Below are 16,691 nucleotides of genomic sequence, written 5' to 3'. Positions count from 1 at the left end.
CACAGACTTGCAAGACTATTTGTAAACTTCAATGGTAATCCAATGCCAAACTCTGTAGGCTATTGTTTGTGGCACTAAGGTGACGACAACAATACATTTTTCCTGATTCATTCTCGAGGAGGGAGTAGTAGCAGGGAGGTCGTTGAGCAGGTAGACACAGGCAGAGAGGAAGAAGCGAAGGGACAGGCTTTACTCTTCCCAAAATCTGTCCATGTGAGATGAGACATTTTTTGAAAGGAGGTCTATAAGAGAGTGTCGAATTACGTAAGGCATATTTCATCAAATAGAAGTTTCATAATGTTTAGGCTGTTACAAATGTACTGACATAAGTGGAAGCAAGTGGCATACCGGTAATTTTGAGAAAAACGACTTCGTTGTTTCACTGTTGTTTTGCCCTCTCATTGGCTAGAATGGTCCCACCTGATCTTGTTTGACCCTAAACATTGAGGACACGTATTTCTAGGCGGCTATCTTGTCATTATAACATACAATCTTCGACACAGGTGAGTCGCAGAAAAAGGTGAGACTGGAACCATGTGGGAAAGTGCCGTTTTTTAAATATTGTTTTTTAACTTGTGTATGTCTGGACATTATTGCTTTATTGTGCTGAACTAAAGTAGGCCTAATTGCTGTCTTTCAGTAATTTCAGTAAATATTGTTTCGTTTTACCAAGTTAATTCAAAACCCAGGTGCGTTTCGTTGTCACGGTGGTGGTTTCCCTGGTGTTTCTCTGTGGCATCCCGGTAACCCAATCGTAAAGAGAATATTTTCCAGAATGTTTCGAAAAACAGATGATCCACATGTAAATATGGGCCTATGAAATATTTCTACATGTAAAACACGTTTTTAAATATTTTGTTATGGAGAGTTACATTTTGTACTATGATCATGCTCCTGACAAATGTAAGCATCGTACAGAACGAAGTCGTTCCCACGCCGGCTACTTACAATTCAAATTCCGCAGGTATCCAGAATGTCCCCCATAAAAGTTAGATATAGTGTGCGACTGGGCATCTAAATTTTACATTCTGTACATGTTCTAGGGTACTTCTGACCTTTTTCTTGATCGCTTCATCTGTGACTGTCCCTCTTGGTTCGGACTGTCGCCTCCAGGTATTGACTTGGTGAAATGCCCTCATTCGAACTACTATATTCTGTTTGTTTTTTTAATTGAAAAAGTAAATCCATTGATTAAGTTAATTTGCTCATTTTTTGGGTTCACCAAATCAAGCAATCAATAATTTGATACGGGTATGAAAAGCCGAGTGCATGCCGGTGCAGGTCAAATCATTATATTATTAGAAATCATAGAACCATATGTAATATGTTGCCGCGTTGCTCAGTCAAATGAAACATCTGATTTTGACGGATACCCTCACACCTACCCATGTTGGAGGAGACATCAGATCGTGGCGTGGGCGGCACCAGCTGTCTTTTGCTGGTGCTCTCACCACCACTTTTACCATCCTAGTGATGGATTGAAATATATTACAGCTATTTTGCGCGACGTATTGTGGGAGGGCACATAATGCACATTATATAGTTCGTAACGCGTATGGATTAGATGTCTTGTTTAGAGAGAGCGAGCCTCTGTAGTAGGCTAGCCTTCGCGGGGAAGCAGTGGGACGTTTGTGGGGAAACCCGAGGTTTCCTTGCCACACCATAGCATTGAGCCCACGGGCGCAGTGAAGGCATCGTCTAGATAGAGGTTTTTCAGAGCGTGGAGGAAATATGTTGTGATCACTGGTTTAAATAGTCTGTTCAAATGGAGAGACCTGGTGAAAATGATCCGATGCAAACCATAAACAATCATGATAAAGTATCTGGTAAGTTTATTCTGTTTGAATAATGGTTCATTTGAATTTATTTTCTAAATGTAACTCCAATAAAAAGCGCACCACAAGGTAGTCTATGGTTGCATAAAGTAGAGCTTTATTTGATGGATGAATATGCAGCAGATTAGCGGTTAAGAGCGTTGGCCAGTAACTGAAAGGTTGCTGGTTAGAATCCCCGACCCGAGTAGGCGAACAATATGTCCATGTGACCTTTAGCAAGACACTTAACCCTAATTAATCATCTAAGTCGCTCTTGATAAGTGTCTGCTAAATGACTAAAGTAAATGTATAGTGTAGGAAGGCAGGCAGGCTGTAGCCTTTAATTAACTCTATATAAACCCACTCGATTTAGTTTTAACACATTTGTGCATGTTTATATTTTAGGCATTTTGTGGAGTTTGAAACGATTTATTACACATTTGTCATCATGACCATTCACTATAATGTAGCTTTGAGAGGTTTGTCTACCTGGATGTCAGTATTCTGAGACAAGTGTTCATTGTGGAACCAGTTGGACTACGCTAGGCTACAGTAGCTGATAGAGCGATACGCACAGACAGATATATTTACGTAAGCACGACTCTATTCAAGCATGCCTTATACTACCATTCAAACCATTCCAGCTTGAATTCGTAAAAACAAATATGTTAAGAAATATGTTTGACAGCTTTTGGTATATACAGTATCTATCTACGACTGCTATTGAATTATTCTAATGTTGAATGGGATGAGGAATGGAATTAGCATAGAAAGGTGTTTTTTTCTGATAAGCATGAAGGCTGGTTCATAGTTGGGAAATGTCCATCGAATTGGTGTAATTTCATTTTGTATTAGCTACTCCATCACATCATATTCCTTCACCTCTCAATAACTTCTTTCATGTTGATATAGCAGATCAAGCTTCTAAATCAGAATAGATTCACTTGACTATTTGACCATTTATAGCATCTTTATGGAGAGATACACAATTATTTTTGTATCATTGCTGAATTGTACATTCCAACACAGAATTTTGCAGTGCAAGACATCAGGTCACAGATTTTGATTTGAATGGAGCTGTCAGTGTAATTATATCATGTAATTCTTAAGCCTATTATGGTCCATATCAGGCTTCTCCAAATTTCATCTCACACTCCTTTTTTTTCCCTAAAGAGCACCCAAGGCCCCTTATCTGTGAAAGGTTATTACAATGATTTGACTTACAGTATATAGGAGTCTTTGACTGTCAGAAGCTGTCCTTAGCATTGCCTAGGGTAGGGGAATCCTTGTGAGTCATTGCCCAAGAAAAGGCAGATACTTGGTGGGGTTCCATTTGATTCCCTCTAGAATATTTTCTCAATGTACTGTAAAAGGCATCTCAAGGATTCCTAATCAAAGACCAGATCTGTACGTTGTCTAGGTATGCTCAGATGTTAAAATATTAATAGAAATATTGTCATACAGGCATGTGGGGGTGACAAATGAACAAAAGACTAAGCGGTAAACCGAAACAACATGAGCCTTTAGGCCATGAGAGATTCATGGACGTGCTTACACAAACCAGTGCTTTTACATTAGAGCTTTGAAAAAAAAAAGTTTTTGCTCAACATTCACACAACATGCACGTAGATGTTGAGTGCGATTTCAACTACGGTCAGATTCTCAGTGATTTATAGTCAGCTATATGGGTACTTCCTCATCCACATTGTTGGTTTACCCTAGAAATGAATACCCAAAGCATGTTGGTTATTTTTTTTGTGGCTGTCAAGAACCTCATCAGACAGTACACAATGGTGGGATGCTTCTCATGCCATTGAGCTGGACAGTACCCTCTTAGCACCATTTGACCTGGAAGCTCATCCCAGAGTATCAAATACTTACAGTATATTGTGCCATACTAATCATATCTCTTTCCTCCCACACAGGTACAACTTTCCTAGTACACGACCTCTCTGGTAGTCTTCTCCCTGAGTTGGAAGAGCAAGGCACCATGAGGAGGAATGACTATTATATCCCTGTATCCTGCGAGGAGAAGGCCGCTGACTTTGGGAACACTAAGGATGGTGGCGTTAGCAAATATAGCAAGTATGACTCCATCGTAAGTGGTCTTCTCTACATTGGGAATGTGTATTTATTAGGGATCCCCATTAGTTTTGTCAAGGCAGCAGCTACTCTTCCTGGGGTCCAAACACGTTAAGGCACCTACACCAAAATATAAAACAGTACATCATATAACATTATTACACCACTACATATCTACAATACAACATGTATAATAACACCATACAACAAGATTACAATGTACGTGTGTGTAGAGTGCGTGTGTATGCGCATGTCTGTACAGTACCTGTGTGTATGTATGTCTTCACAGTCTCCGCTGTTCCATAAGGTGTATTTGTATATATTTTTTTATCTGATTCTACTGCTTGCATCAGTTACCTGATGTGGAATAGAGTTCCATGTACTCATGCCTCTATGCGCTATTGTGCACCTCCCATAGTCTGTTCTTGACTTGGGAATTGTGAAGAGACCTCAGATGGCATGTCTTGTGGGATATAATTCAAAATAATGTGACTTTTTTTCGCTCTCAAGATCAAAGCATTTAATAAAGTAGTTCAAAGTGTATAAACAGCTGATGGGCATACAGTTGAAGTCAGAAGTTTACATACACCTTAGCCAAATACATTTCATCTCAATTGTTCACAATTCCTGACATTTAATCCTAGTAAAGATTCCCTGTCTTAGGTCAGTTAGGATCACCACTTTATTTTAATAATGTGAAATGTCAGAATAATAATAGAGTGATTTTTTTCAGCTTTTATTACTTTCATCACATTCCCAGTTGGTCAGAAGTTTTCATACACTCAATTAGTATTTGGTAGCATTGCCTTTAAATTGTTTAACTTGGGTCAAATATTTCGGGTAGCCTTCCACAAGCTTCCCACAATAATTTGAGTGAATTTTGGCCTATTCCTCCTGACAGAGCTGGTGTAACTGAGTCAGGTTTGTAGGCCTCCTTGCTTGCACACGCTATTTCAGTTCTGCCCACAAATTGTATATGGGATTGAGGTCAGGGCTTTATTATGGCCACTCCAATACCTTGACTTTGTTGTCCTTGAGCCATTTTGCCACAACTTTGGATGTATGCTTGGGGTCATTGTCCATACTGAAGACCCATTTGCGACCAAGCTTTAACTTCCTGACTGATGTCTTGAGATGTTGCTACAATATATACACATCATTTTCCATCCTCATGAGCCTTCTATTTTCTAAAGTGCACCAGTCCCTCCTGCAGCAAAGCACCCCCACAACATGATGCTGCCACCCCGGTGCTTCATGGTTGGGATGGTGTTCTTTGGCTTGCAAGCCACCACCTTTTTCCTCCAAACATAACAATGGTCATTATGTTCAAACAGTTTTATTTTTGTTTCATCAGACCAGAGGACATTTATCCAAAAAGTATGATATTTTTCCCCACGTGCAGTTGCAAACCGTAGTCTGTATATTTTATGGCGGTTTTGGAGCAGTGGCTGCTTCCTTGCTGAGCAGCCTTTCAGGCTATGTCGATATATGACTTGTTTTACTGTGGATATAGATACTTTTGTACCCGTTTCCTCCAGCATTTTCACAAGGTCCTTTGCTGTTGTTCTGAGATTGATTTGCACTTTTCGCAAACAAAGTACATTAATCTCTAGGAGACAGAACGCATCTTCTTCCTGAGTGGTATGACGGCTGCGTGGTCCCATGATGTTTATACTTGCGTACTATTGTTTGTACAGATGAATGTGGTACCTTCAGGCATTTTGGAAATTGCTCCCAAGGATGAACCAGACTTGTGGAGGTGTACAATTTCTTTTCTGATGTCTTGGCTGACTTCTTTTGATTTTCCCATGATGTCAAGCAAAGAGGCACTGAGTTTGAAGGTAGGCCTTGAAATACATCCACAGGTACACCTCCAATTGAATCAAATGATGTCAGTTAGCCAATCAGAAGCTTCTAGAGCCATGACATCATTTTCTGGAATTTTCCAAGCTGTTTAAAGGCACAGTCAACTTAGTGTACGTAATCTTCTGACCCACTGGAATTGTGATACAGTGAATTATAAATTAAATAATCTGTCTGTAAACAATTGTTGGAAAAATTACTTGTGTCATGCGCAAAGTAGATGTCCTAACCGACTTGCCAAAACTATAGAACAAGACATTTGTGGAGTGGTTGAAAAGGGAGTTTTAATGATTCCAACCTAAGTGTATGTAAACTTCCGACTTCAACTGTATCTAATCCTGGGTGGAATCTTTGTTTTGATCCTCAGGCATCATTTTTACCACACTAAGATGAACTTCTGTGTATAATTACTGAATGTTAATAACCTAAAACCGTTCAAAATAATCCCTTCGGTTCAACTGGCTTTTAAAGAAAGAAATGGTGCAAATAATGAATGCTCATAGGAAGTCGCCCTCATGTACTGCCCTGTGTTAGCGGTGTAGAAGGTTAAAAAGTCAGAGTTGGTGTTCCTCTCTTGATGAGGACTTTACTGCCCCATCACTGTGAAGACTGCATTAGGTCAAACTTGTGGACCTTCCATTGGGTCAGAGGGTCATTTGGGCAGTAATTGCGGTCTTGGACTATCTAATCACAGACACACTGGAATGATTAAGCAAGCTGATGTATGCATCTAAAGCTGTTAAGAAAGGTCAAGTACATTGTTCGAAAACACTGAGTCAATTAAATCAGTGCGGAATGTGGATGTATTGTTATGTATCAAGTCACTACTTAAACAGACACTGACGGATTTTTCTTGTTGTTATGAGGACCTATTTCCAGAATGAGTTTATGTATTCATTATGATATTAAAATGATGCAGTATTGTTGTTCATCTATCCTATAGTGACCCTACGGATGTTATGTTCAACCCTCTCCCACGGGACTTAGCTGATAGTGAATGGGCATGATAATTAGGTGGCTTAGCTTCAGTAGCCATACACCTGGAAAGGTTGATATGCAAATGTGTCAGAAGTGATGCATGCCTCTCTAGATTAGGGGGGCCTGTGGCTGAGTAATAACACGATTGATATGCATGCTGGTTTTGCTCACAGCACAGGAGCTAGGAGGTGGGTGGCTAAAGGAAGGTTACTGGTTCTCTCCGTTCCTTTATCTGCAACATGCCGTAACCACATCCTTATATTCCCTGTGAGGAGTGACCTTTGCTGTGACTTCCTGTTCTGAGGGGGCTGAGGCTTGTCGTCCAATGGGATGCTTGGACTGAGATGTTTCTCCCACAACTATAGCTGTTTTGTCAAATAGGTTTGTTTTCCATAAGAAAGCGACTGTTTGTTCTCAACAAAAGCGATGAATTTCTTACAGATAATTGCAGAGCAAATATTGTGTTTGGGTGTGCCGTACCAGTAGAGAGAACATACAGGTGAGGCCATTCAAACTAGATCTACACACATTTAGTTAGTATTAATGCGTACAATCCATTTTGAATGAGTTATTTTAAGGTAAAAATACCTATATCCCTATTATATATAAATGTGTGTCACTATACCTAACAGTTATTTTGCAGTAACACATCTATATATCACAAGGGGAATATGTTTGTGCTTAATATATAAATGTGTAAACACGATTGTATTCAGGAACCCTTCCCCGCAGAGTAGGATTATTTCAGAGTCCAAGTTGTGGTGTTTGTTTATAACATGCTATATGGCACAAGTGTAGCTTTTCACATATCAGCTGTTATCAGATGCAGTAAATTTAGTTTGACAAGGTCATGAGTTCAATGTGGACAAGTGCAGTCCATTTTTGAAAGATGAAATACAATCCATGTGTCATTTACACAATCCTCATCTGTAAAAACAAACATCTTTTTGATTTTGTCAATGGGGACAATTTGAACTACAACATTCATCCCTTAGTATCCCGTTGGGCCAGGGATGGGGGCCTCGCCTGACCGGTGGCTCGAGGTGGGGGGGGAACTCGGATCTGCCCTGTTTGTTTTTGTTTGTTTGCATTTTTAGATATAGTTTTAGATGTATGTTTTGTATTTTGATGCTCGTTTTTATTTGTGATGTGTATATATGTTTTTTTAAACAACATTTAACTTAAAGCCTTTACTTCACTTTGCTGCCAAGTCCCATTTCACACTACAGCAAATAATGTATTTAAGGATAATGGAGCAAAAACATTTTTAGGTCACAGGCGAAGACAAACACCAGAGTCACTTTGTTACCATATCTTCCTCTATGAGTCGTACTGTCAAATAGCATTTAATTGATTTGGTCACTGGTCTTCCGGGACAGTATGTCCTTATGAGTTGGATTAGGACATGAAGTATTATGAGAAAGTCTAAAGTAATGTGTTGAAGGGTGCAAAGATTATTTTGTCATCTTTTGCGGGGCATCATTTTAATCTGTACAGAATGATTTAAATTCCCCCTCCTTGAAGAAGGCAGTAGCAGAGATGGGGTTGAATGCACTGATTTATCACGATGGAGAGGGGCGATTTGACTATCCACAGGGCTTAAGCTTTTGCAATTTTAAAAGATAAACAAATGTTCATACGACACAACTCTCACAGGCTAGAATACACATGCCTTCTCCTTGTGATCTGCCAACATGTCTCCATTTAAAACTACAATCCCCCTTTCTCTCTCTTCTCAGCCATTGAACTCCCTCAAGTCAGATGAGGCAGCCTCAGGCCCAAAGCAGGGGCCTACATTCCAGGATGGCCAGCGGCGGGTGGACTATGTTCTCACATATCATGTCCAGAAACCCCAGAGTGTTCGCCGCAAGACATCCCGGTTTGCAGATTACCGCATCCTCAGGAGCCTGCGCCGCAGTCTGAGCACGATGAGAAGTGGGGGCACGCCACCATCCAAAGAAGACCCTGAGATTGCTGCCCACAAGCATCGCCTTGACTACCATGAGGATGACAAGCGCTTCCGCCAGACTGAGTTTGAGGATAACCTTCGAGAGGTGGGACTGGAGCTAGAGAAGGATGAGGGGGTGAGTTAGTGGCCTTGGACTGTGTGTTTTCCCCACACGTTGGAAAACCTCAACAGTAGAACATCTCGAGGTCTTTTTGGAATAACCTAGCAATTAGACTCCTTAACCTAACTGATACAAAAATGTTGATCAAACTATTCTGTTGTAGACTCTGGGGTAATATTCAAGCCCTGGTGTGTTGGTGCATTTAGCCTAAATGCTTGCTTGTAGCTGCATTCTTTCACATCTTGGCAATCAATGTTCAGATGTTGTCTTTGAGGTCAGGTTGTTCTATTGAACACGACTTAATTCTCCATTCCTCCTTACTGGTTGACATTTGTCCATCTATTTTTCATGTAGCGATTGTATCATGTATCTTTTTCAATACTGGAACAAGGCGTTGAGAGTTCACTGTGATCCATTATGATTTTTCAAATCTATAATAGACCTGCATTCGTCACGTTATTGATCTGTATCAAAAGAACAGCTTTCATCAAATATATATCTGATAAGAAAGGACAGCATTTTATCCAAAAGTTTTAACTACAAACAAAACCTGATAATAATGATAAGTCCACTGTACTCCCTTCAAACTCCCTTCAAACTTCCTCAATTGTGATGTGCTTAATTTAGCATGCGCTGCCCTTAGAAACAATTATCCTGGTATTGTTACTAGACCAATGTCCAACAAATATGTGATAGCTGTTTCTCCTTAGATTGTTCCTGTTACTCCTCTAAATGTAAACAAATATATATGTTGCAAACGTAGTACATTTCTCAGCGTAAGGAATCGGTGATATTTGATCCCGGGCATTTAATAAAATGTTGTTTGAGACGTGTTCTCCTATGTCTCCTTTAACATACGTACTTTGGGTGACGTCCATCAGTCCCGGAAGGAGGAATCCTACTCAAAACAGATCAGATAATACAGTGTTTCATTAAGTGAAATTGACACCTACAATAAACAATAACCCCTTTCCAGTAATCTAATCATTTCAGACTGTTGCATACATTTAGTAAAAACAAACCTGTTGTTTAACAAATGTTTTTAAAAAACAGCACAGTTTGCATGTTCCTCACAAAGAGGACAACTGATGCCACTGAGCCAGATGTTTATGTGTCAGGGGAAAAACTCCAGGTGGTATCCGATTTTAAGTACCTTGGCATCATACTTGATTCCAACCTCTCTTTTAAAAAGCAAATGAAAGAGGTAACTCAAATAACCAAATTCAACCGAGCTAATTTCCAAAACATATGAAATTGTTTGACTATAGAGGTAACAAAACTGTACTTAAAATCTATAATACTCCCCAACTTAACATTATACTTGACTAGTTGGGCCCAAGCTTGCTTTACAACATTAAAACCCATTCAGTCTGTCTGCAAACAGGCTTTCAAAGTGCTTGATAGGAAGACCAATAGCTATCATCACTGTTACATTCTCAGAAAGCATGAGCTCCTGAGTTGGGAAAAATCTTGTGCAGTACACTGACGCATGTCTTGTATTCAAGATTGTAAATGGCCAGGCTCCCCCTGCACTCAGTACTTTTGTTAAACAGAAAACCCAAACCTTATGGCAGCAGATCCACAAGGTCCACCATGAGAGATGACTGTATAGTTCCCTTAAGGAAAAGCACCTTTAGTCAATCTGCTTACTCTGTGAGAGCTTCCCATGTCTGGAATACACTGCCATTAGATACACACAACTGTGATTAATGTGCACTGTCCCTGTAAATATAAACTCAAACGGCAATCCACTTTAATGACCTAACATTGTTCTTCGTAATGGAAACAGATTATAATGTTAGTGTTAGTTAGTAACTGGTGTTACCTAAACTATAAAACCAAGCAACAATAATCAGAAACTGTCACACAACGTTTCCGATTCAACTATTCAGACCCCTTACAACTATCCCTTACAGCCCAATATAGCCCAGCGAGCACAACCAACTATAACCCATTCTCAAACAACGTTCTGCTTTACCTCTATCGTAAGATTAAAAACAAACTTTACAACTTTCTCTTCTCTTTCAGCTTCACACTTATGAAATGTCCAAGACTTTAAAAATAACATGTAATGCGCCAAATGTATAAAATACATCAGTCGATCCATAAGAATAAAAAACACATTTCGGTGGGCACAACTCTATCGCAATTACCTATCCGCTATTATTAGAATTCATTAGATTTAAGTAACTGTCTCTTCTTTGATTTAGTTATTTAAATACGACTCCATTCTCAATATGTTATTCCAGCAGTCCATTTAGGCAACAGACAACGTATTACATTGAAATCGCCTCGCTATTTATGTTGAATGAATTTGTCTTTCAATTTGAACTAAGAAAGCTGTTAAAACATTCAGTTTATATCTTAAACAAACACTAGCAACCGTATCTTTCCAGGCAAAACATACCAATAGTTGAATTACAATCAGAAACCCAGATTTTAGTCAATACCATATACCCAATGCTATTGAAATGATGATGCTATTGAAACCCCGCAAATAACCCAATTTATAATTCTGTAGTCATAAAATCAGGCACATACTAACGACACAATTCGCAGAAAATAACCTTAATTAAAGGTCCAAGCGTTTCTCCGGCGATGATTCTCATAATTCCAAGTGAATAGATTAGCAGTCAGAGTTAAATTGACATTCATTGACTAGGAAACAGATCTTGAACTTTTTAATAAAACTAGATTGTTTTCTCATGCAACGTATTTCAATTACTTTACTACATCACAATAATCACGCAATGATAATTAGTTTGATGGATACCCTAGGCTTCGTACGACGTTATAAATTAGGTCGAGATTCCATCTTAAATCGCTCTAACTTTATGGAAAAAGGTTTATTCAACAAATCCAGCAACTCCTCATACTGGGAAGAAAAAAAGAAAAAAAATTCCAACCAAAGGTGGACATACTCCAATCAGTTTGAAGACAATTGCCCAGACTTTTTAGACAGTTTAATAATGCTTAAACCTCATCTTTATCAAATGATCCATTAAAGATACCAATTCAAAACATATGTACAGTACGTCTACGAATGGGTGGTTTAAATCGTATTTATTTATATTCCCAGTATTACTTTATTAAATCTCTAGTAATCTTTTATACACATACAATTTTCATATATTCACAGAATCCATATAAAACGTAAGAAATTCTTAGGTACTCAGGACAACCATTCCATTTGCTTTTTCAAGGACTTTCCACAGCTACGAAGCAGAACCCGGACAATGACCATGGGATCCTCAACGGTTCTCTAACCTCCCAGAGACCACGACAAAATCAAGCCTTTCAGGAACAATAGACCTTCCTCTGCTTTCTAAAATATCATCACACTCTCAATACCACCCTGTGATATTCTATGATGGGCAGTGAAGGAACAGAGCCCCAAGATAACGTTATATCAAAGATTACATTCAACATTTCAATAATCTGATTAAGCATATTTCTATATGTTACTATCCAAACGTCAGATTAAGACTAATTTCCATATTCACACAACTCTCGTATCACAGTCACACAATGCTATTCTCAAACATACCTAATCAATTAGTTGTTTTTCAACAATATTTTAACCTGCAGGAATAGTTCCTAGGATAATGCAACTCATACATTTACATCTTTCAATACTTTTAAAATGGGGTACAGGTTTAAAACAATTACAGGTTTAAAACAAGTACAGGTTCACCTTACTGTCTTATACTATATCATAAATGGTCTTAACTAGTTCACACAGATTCCGGTTGGTTTAACAGTAAATGGTCAAAACTAGTTCACACAGATTCTAGATATTTAACGCTAAATTACCAAACCCAGGGCTTACCTGGCTAGCACATTTAAAATAATTGGAATTCACCACTTCTGAGGGTCAGTTAGACAGTCACACAGACACTTTTCAGATTGAGGTTCTTCTTCCAATAGGGTTTCACCAGGTACCGTGCTTCTCACAGAACCCACAGTCACCCTGGCCCCTCACTTCTACAGACCGCACCAATCCCCACTGTGATCAATTCAGTGTCAGGACGGCTCTAGGTCGCCCGCAACTGACCAATGATAGGTGTCTTTGAGTCGACGAACTCTCAGATCATCTTCCCCGGACTGCCCTGTTTACACCTGCAAGGTGCCCCCCTCACACAGGAATACACCTTCAGGGCCTACGTAACAGAGGCTTTTCTTAAAAACTCAACTTCGCATGCTGTTCGCGCACCTGTTTGTTTTCCTTCTTTTTTCTTATTTTTTAAAACTATGTTCGAGATGTGGCATCACATCAACAGTGGGTCCATCTGCTTCATTCCCGTAGTGTGGTCTCCCGGAGATCCCAAATTTGAGGGATCCCTCTTGCACGATTTACCCATGTCATTAGGAGCGGTCACCAAGTGAAGATTCACATCCCATCCACTGCCAAATGTGGTGGTTAATTTCTGTACTGTTAATTTCTGTTAATTAATTCTGTTAATTTCTGTATCAAATGAGGAGAGACATGTGGAGAGACAAACTTATTACACAAGTTAGAGTTATACTTAAACTGAATCTTTATTAGTGAGAGCTTAGCAATAGTGATGGCTGGTTGACGAATCAACGTCTTTGATGATTCGTTGAGAGCCCCGAGACAAAGGTCTTTTATAGCCAAGATACACCCCTTTCAACCTACATGACGAACAGCAGATATATAGAATGGGTCACAAGGTTAAGATTTGTATGAAAGATACCTATAATACATAGCAGACAGTATCTGCTGTGTCAACAGAATTCATTGTAAAGACCAGTGTCTGGCCCTCCGACTCCAAACTGTAGCCATCTCTCCCTGGTACTGTATAGAACAGAAACATTAACTCATGCTCTGGAATGCTCTTTAGGTTTTATCATCCAAAAGACATGGTAAATCTCCTGTCAGTGTTATCTCCCAGAGGCCCAACACACACACAATTGTTAAGAATACTCTATTCTGTTGCATAAAACAACCATTTGATGCAATAAAAGTATTATAACATAATCTTACAATTTTGCCACCATAATGAGCAATAGATTTGATCTAAAATGGGAGTAATTATGTTCAGCCTTACAAGCAAAAAGAGGCCTATTGTCATAGGTATTTACATACTGTACACCCTAGAGAGTGGCTATTGACCCATTAATCATTATTCAGTCGTCATAAATCATTGCATTGATCAAGACACAAGATACATTGTGTGTCCCATTCGGATTGAAATACCTTTCCAGTGGAAAACACATGATTTAAAATCCATGGCCTAGGTCCTAACCACTCCATCTTGCAGACCGCTACTGAAACCACGTAAGAAAAGATTTGACATGTGTTTACGGTTCTATCTTTTATCGTTGATATGTGTTTCGTAATGTCTGTTACGCCACGTTTCACAGAACAAATGGTTGGAGGCATGTGTTTCTGTGGGAGTTGGTTTCCCATTGCATGCATTGAAGAGGTCTCTTACCATTTAGTGAGTGTTGCTCACAAGGGAGAAGTTTTGTTTTGAGTGATATTAAGGCAAATTCAAAATGATTTCATACTTGACAACATCCTTATGCTTTGTTGCACATAGTTTATTCAACCCTCCTTGTTTTCTTTTATTAACTTACTTTGTCCATGAATGAGGGTTGTTTGTGGATAATCGAACCAGAGCCCCAAAATAGAATTGGCAGGATCTTTTCTGCTTGATATTGCTGTGGAAAGTGTAGTTTGCCACGGTGTTCTCAACAGACAGGGCCAGGACCCTGAAGTGGGCTGACAACAACAACCATAGTTTTTTTTTTTATAGAGGAGATTGTGGAGAGAGAACGTTTGTCCGGTATATATTCGACTATCAGACATTTGTTTTCTATTCAAGTGGACACAGCCTTTGGCTGACTCTAACCAACAACAATCCTTGCTACTGTAGCATTGCGACTTCTTTTCAGTTGCAATGCTGCAGTAGCATTTCTGTGCTTTACCTTGGAAAGACTTACTGTAGTCCCTTAGACTACAGTAAGTAGCTTTATTCTAGGTTTATTTAGCTTTATTCTAGGTTTATTTAGCTTTATTCTAGGTATGCATATATCACGCAGATAAAACAGGGTAAACTTATTTCAACACACACAAAATATCCATGAAAACCTTTTGCCTGATTTTATTATTTTATTCAACATCACATTCTCTGTTTTCCAGAACAAAATCCCAGGAATTGGCTTCCTGAAGATCCATGCTCCCTGGAATGTGCTCTGTCGGGAGGCAGAATTCATGAAGCTCAAGATGCCCACCAAAAAGGTATGGCCTGCCTTTAGATGGATCACTGGTTAGTTTCTATGGGAGGGCAATACCCGCTCAGCCCAGTCGAAGCTCCTCTCTCTCTTAGCACCCCAATGGTGGAACAAGCTTCCCCTTAAAGTCAGGACAGCAAAGTCCCTGCAGATCTTCCAAAAACATCTTAAATAACTCTCACAGCACCCAGACACCACCCTCCCCACCCCAAAAAAGTAAAAAAAGGGACTTTTCCTACTAGCACTGACATTGGTGATAAACACATTGTTGAGGGAACATGTCCTATCATAAGATGAATGCACTAAATGTAAGTCGCTCTGGATAAGAGCGTCTGCTAATTGACCATTTTTGTATTTAAAAAAAAAAACAATGTAACCGATAGACCTTTCATGTACTAATTTCTCAACATGTCTTCTTCCTGTTTTCCCTTTCCCTTCAGGTGTACGAGGTCAAACAGGGAAGTAATGTGGTGGAGAGGATCAATCTGTTCATCCACAAAGTGACTGCGCCACTTCATCCTAAAGTGGAGCCAAATAGACCCCAAAATGTGAAGCATCTTTCCCACCCATTCTCCCGGGAAAAGCAGCACCTGTGAGTATAGTAGTAGCACTGAGACCTGTGGCATGGGTTCAGGGGTTTAGGCTCATCATTGAACATGAAGCACGTTCTGACAAGTGATCAAGGACACAGAGCTCAAAGGTTAATGGGTCTACTTCCAGTACCATGCATGTGAGGAATTCAAAGCGGCCTGAAATGTTTGTAATGCGATAGGAAAGACATGTATTTGCAATTCAAGACATGGGTACAATGCAAGAGTATAGCTATTGAAATTATTACAGTATTGGTTGTGTCGTTTTTAACACTATAACCACTAAAGCAGTCATTCTGACTGCTCTTGAGATTAAAACAATTATTACTCTGCCATTTTTTAAGTTTTGCCGCCTCAGTCCTTGCCTTATTCCTAAATAAGTATATATAACACACTGCCGTTGTTAGAATCTCAATAGGACAAACAGAACTGGAGTTATAACCAGTTTTATGAGGACATGCCATTTAAAAAATATATAATAATAATTGGGGGGGAGCACACAGTGAGAGCGTGCGTAATTTACAATGGCAAGACGACCAAGATGAATGGATGCACATGTTGCGTTAGCGACGCTGCAAGATCCGATTGAAAACAACTCGGATGGCGGGAAGAAATTAATCGTGACATCTCTGATGATTATTGTTCTGATTCTGAGCCTCAGCCTGAATAACCTACACCTTTTAGAGTTAAGAGCAAAAAAAGCCAGAATGGTGGGCACTGCGTAGGTCACCCCCGCCATTACCAAATGTAACAGTGAGACAGGAGAGCGGAAAGAATGGCACCATTTAGATAGAACGACATTTGCTACATGGCGATGATCAACTCAAAATGTCATTACGGGGTAAGGAGACACTGCCTGGGATCTGTCTGTTGAGCCGAAAGCGTTCATTTTAATCCTGTATGTCCATGGAGCATTCAGTGGTCAGAGCATGTATACGGAGAGCTTCTGGTCAGACTTGTATGGGATACTTTTATTTGGATAAAACATGTCACGGGATCACTTCAGATTTTGATAACGAAGTAGCAAACACATTTGC

At 39.5% G+C, this 16,691-nt stretch overlaps 1 protein-coding gene across 3 annotated transcripts in view; it reads left to right on the top strand.

Moving 5' to 3' along the window:
- The first annotated feature begins 360 nt into the window (after positions 1 to 360).
- The window catches only part of LOC109885771 (anoctamin-1), a 41,117-nt gene continuing 24,786 nt past the window's right edge, over positions 361 to 16,691 (top strand). Inside the window, exons 1-5 of one of the 3 annotated variants that reach the window (XM_031809137.1) lie at positions 361 to 520; positions 3,740 to 3,912; positions 8,477 to 8,821; positions 14,973 to 15,071; positions 15,505 to 15,656. In XM_031809137.1, the coding sequence (XP_031664997.1) occupies positions 3,805 to 3,912; positions 8,477 to 8,821; positions 14,973 to 15,071; positions 15,505 to 15,656 (704 nt within the window). In that variant the 5' untranslated portion in view covers positions 361 to 520; positions 3,740 to 3,804. Of the gene's footprint in view, positions 521 to 1,381; positions 1,827 to 3,739; positions 3,913 to 8,476; positions 8,822 to 14,972; positions 15,072 to 15,504; positions 15,657 to 16,691 lie in introns of those variants that run through there. The other 2 variants (XM_031809131.1, XM_020477582.2) reach the window with 2 other exon arrangements.

Source organism: Oncorhynchus kisutch, linkage group LG3, assembly GCF_002021735.2.
Source record: "Oncorhynchus kisutch isolate 150728-3 linkage group LG3, Okis_V2, whole genome shotgun sequence".
Taxonomy (NCBI): Eukaryota; Metazoa; Chordata; class Actinopteri; order Salmoniformes; family Salmonidae; genus Oncorhynchus; species Oncorhynchus kisutch.
Note: the sequence above shows the minus strand (reverse complement) of the source record. Positions and strands in the feature narration are given on the sequence as shown.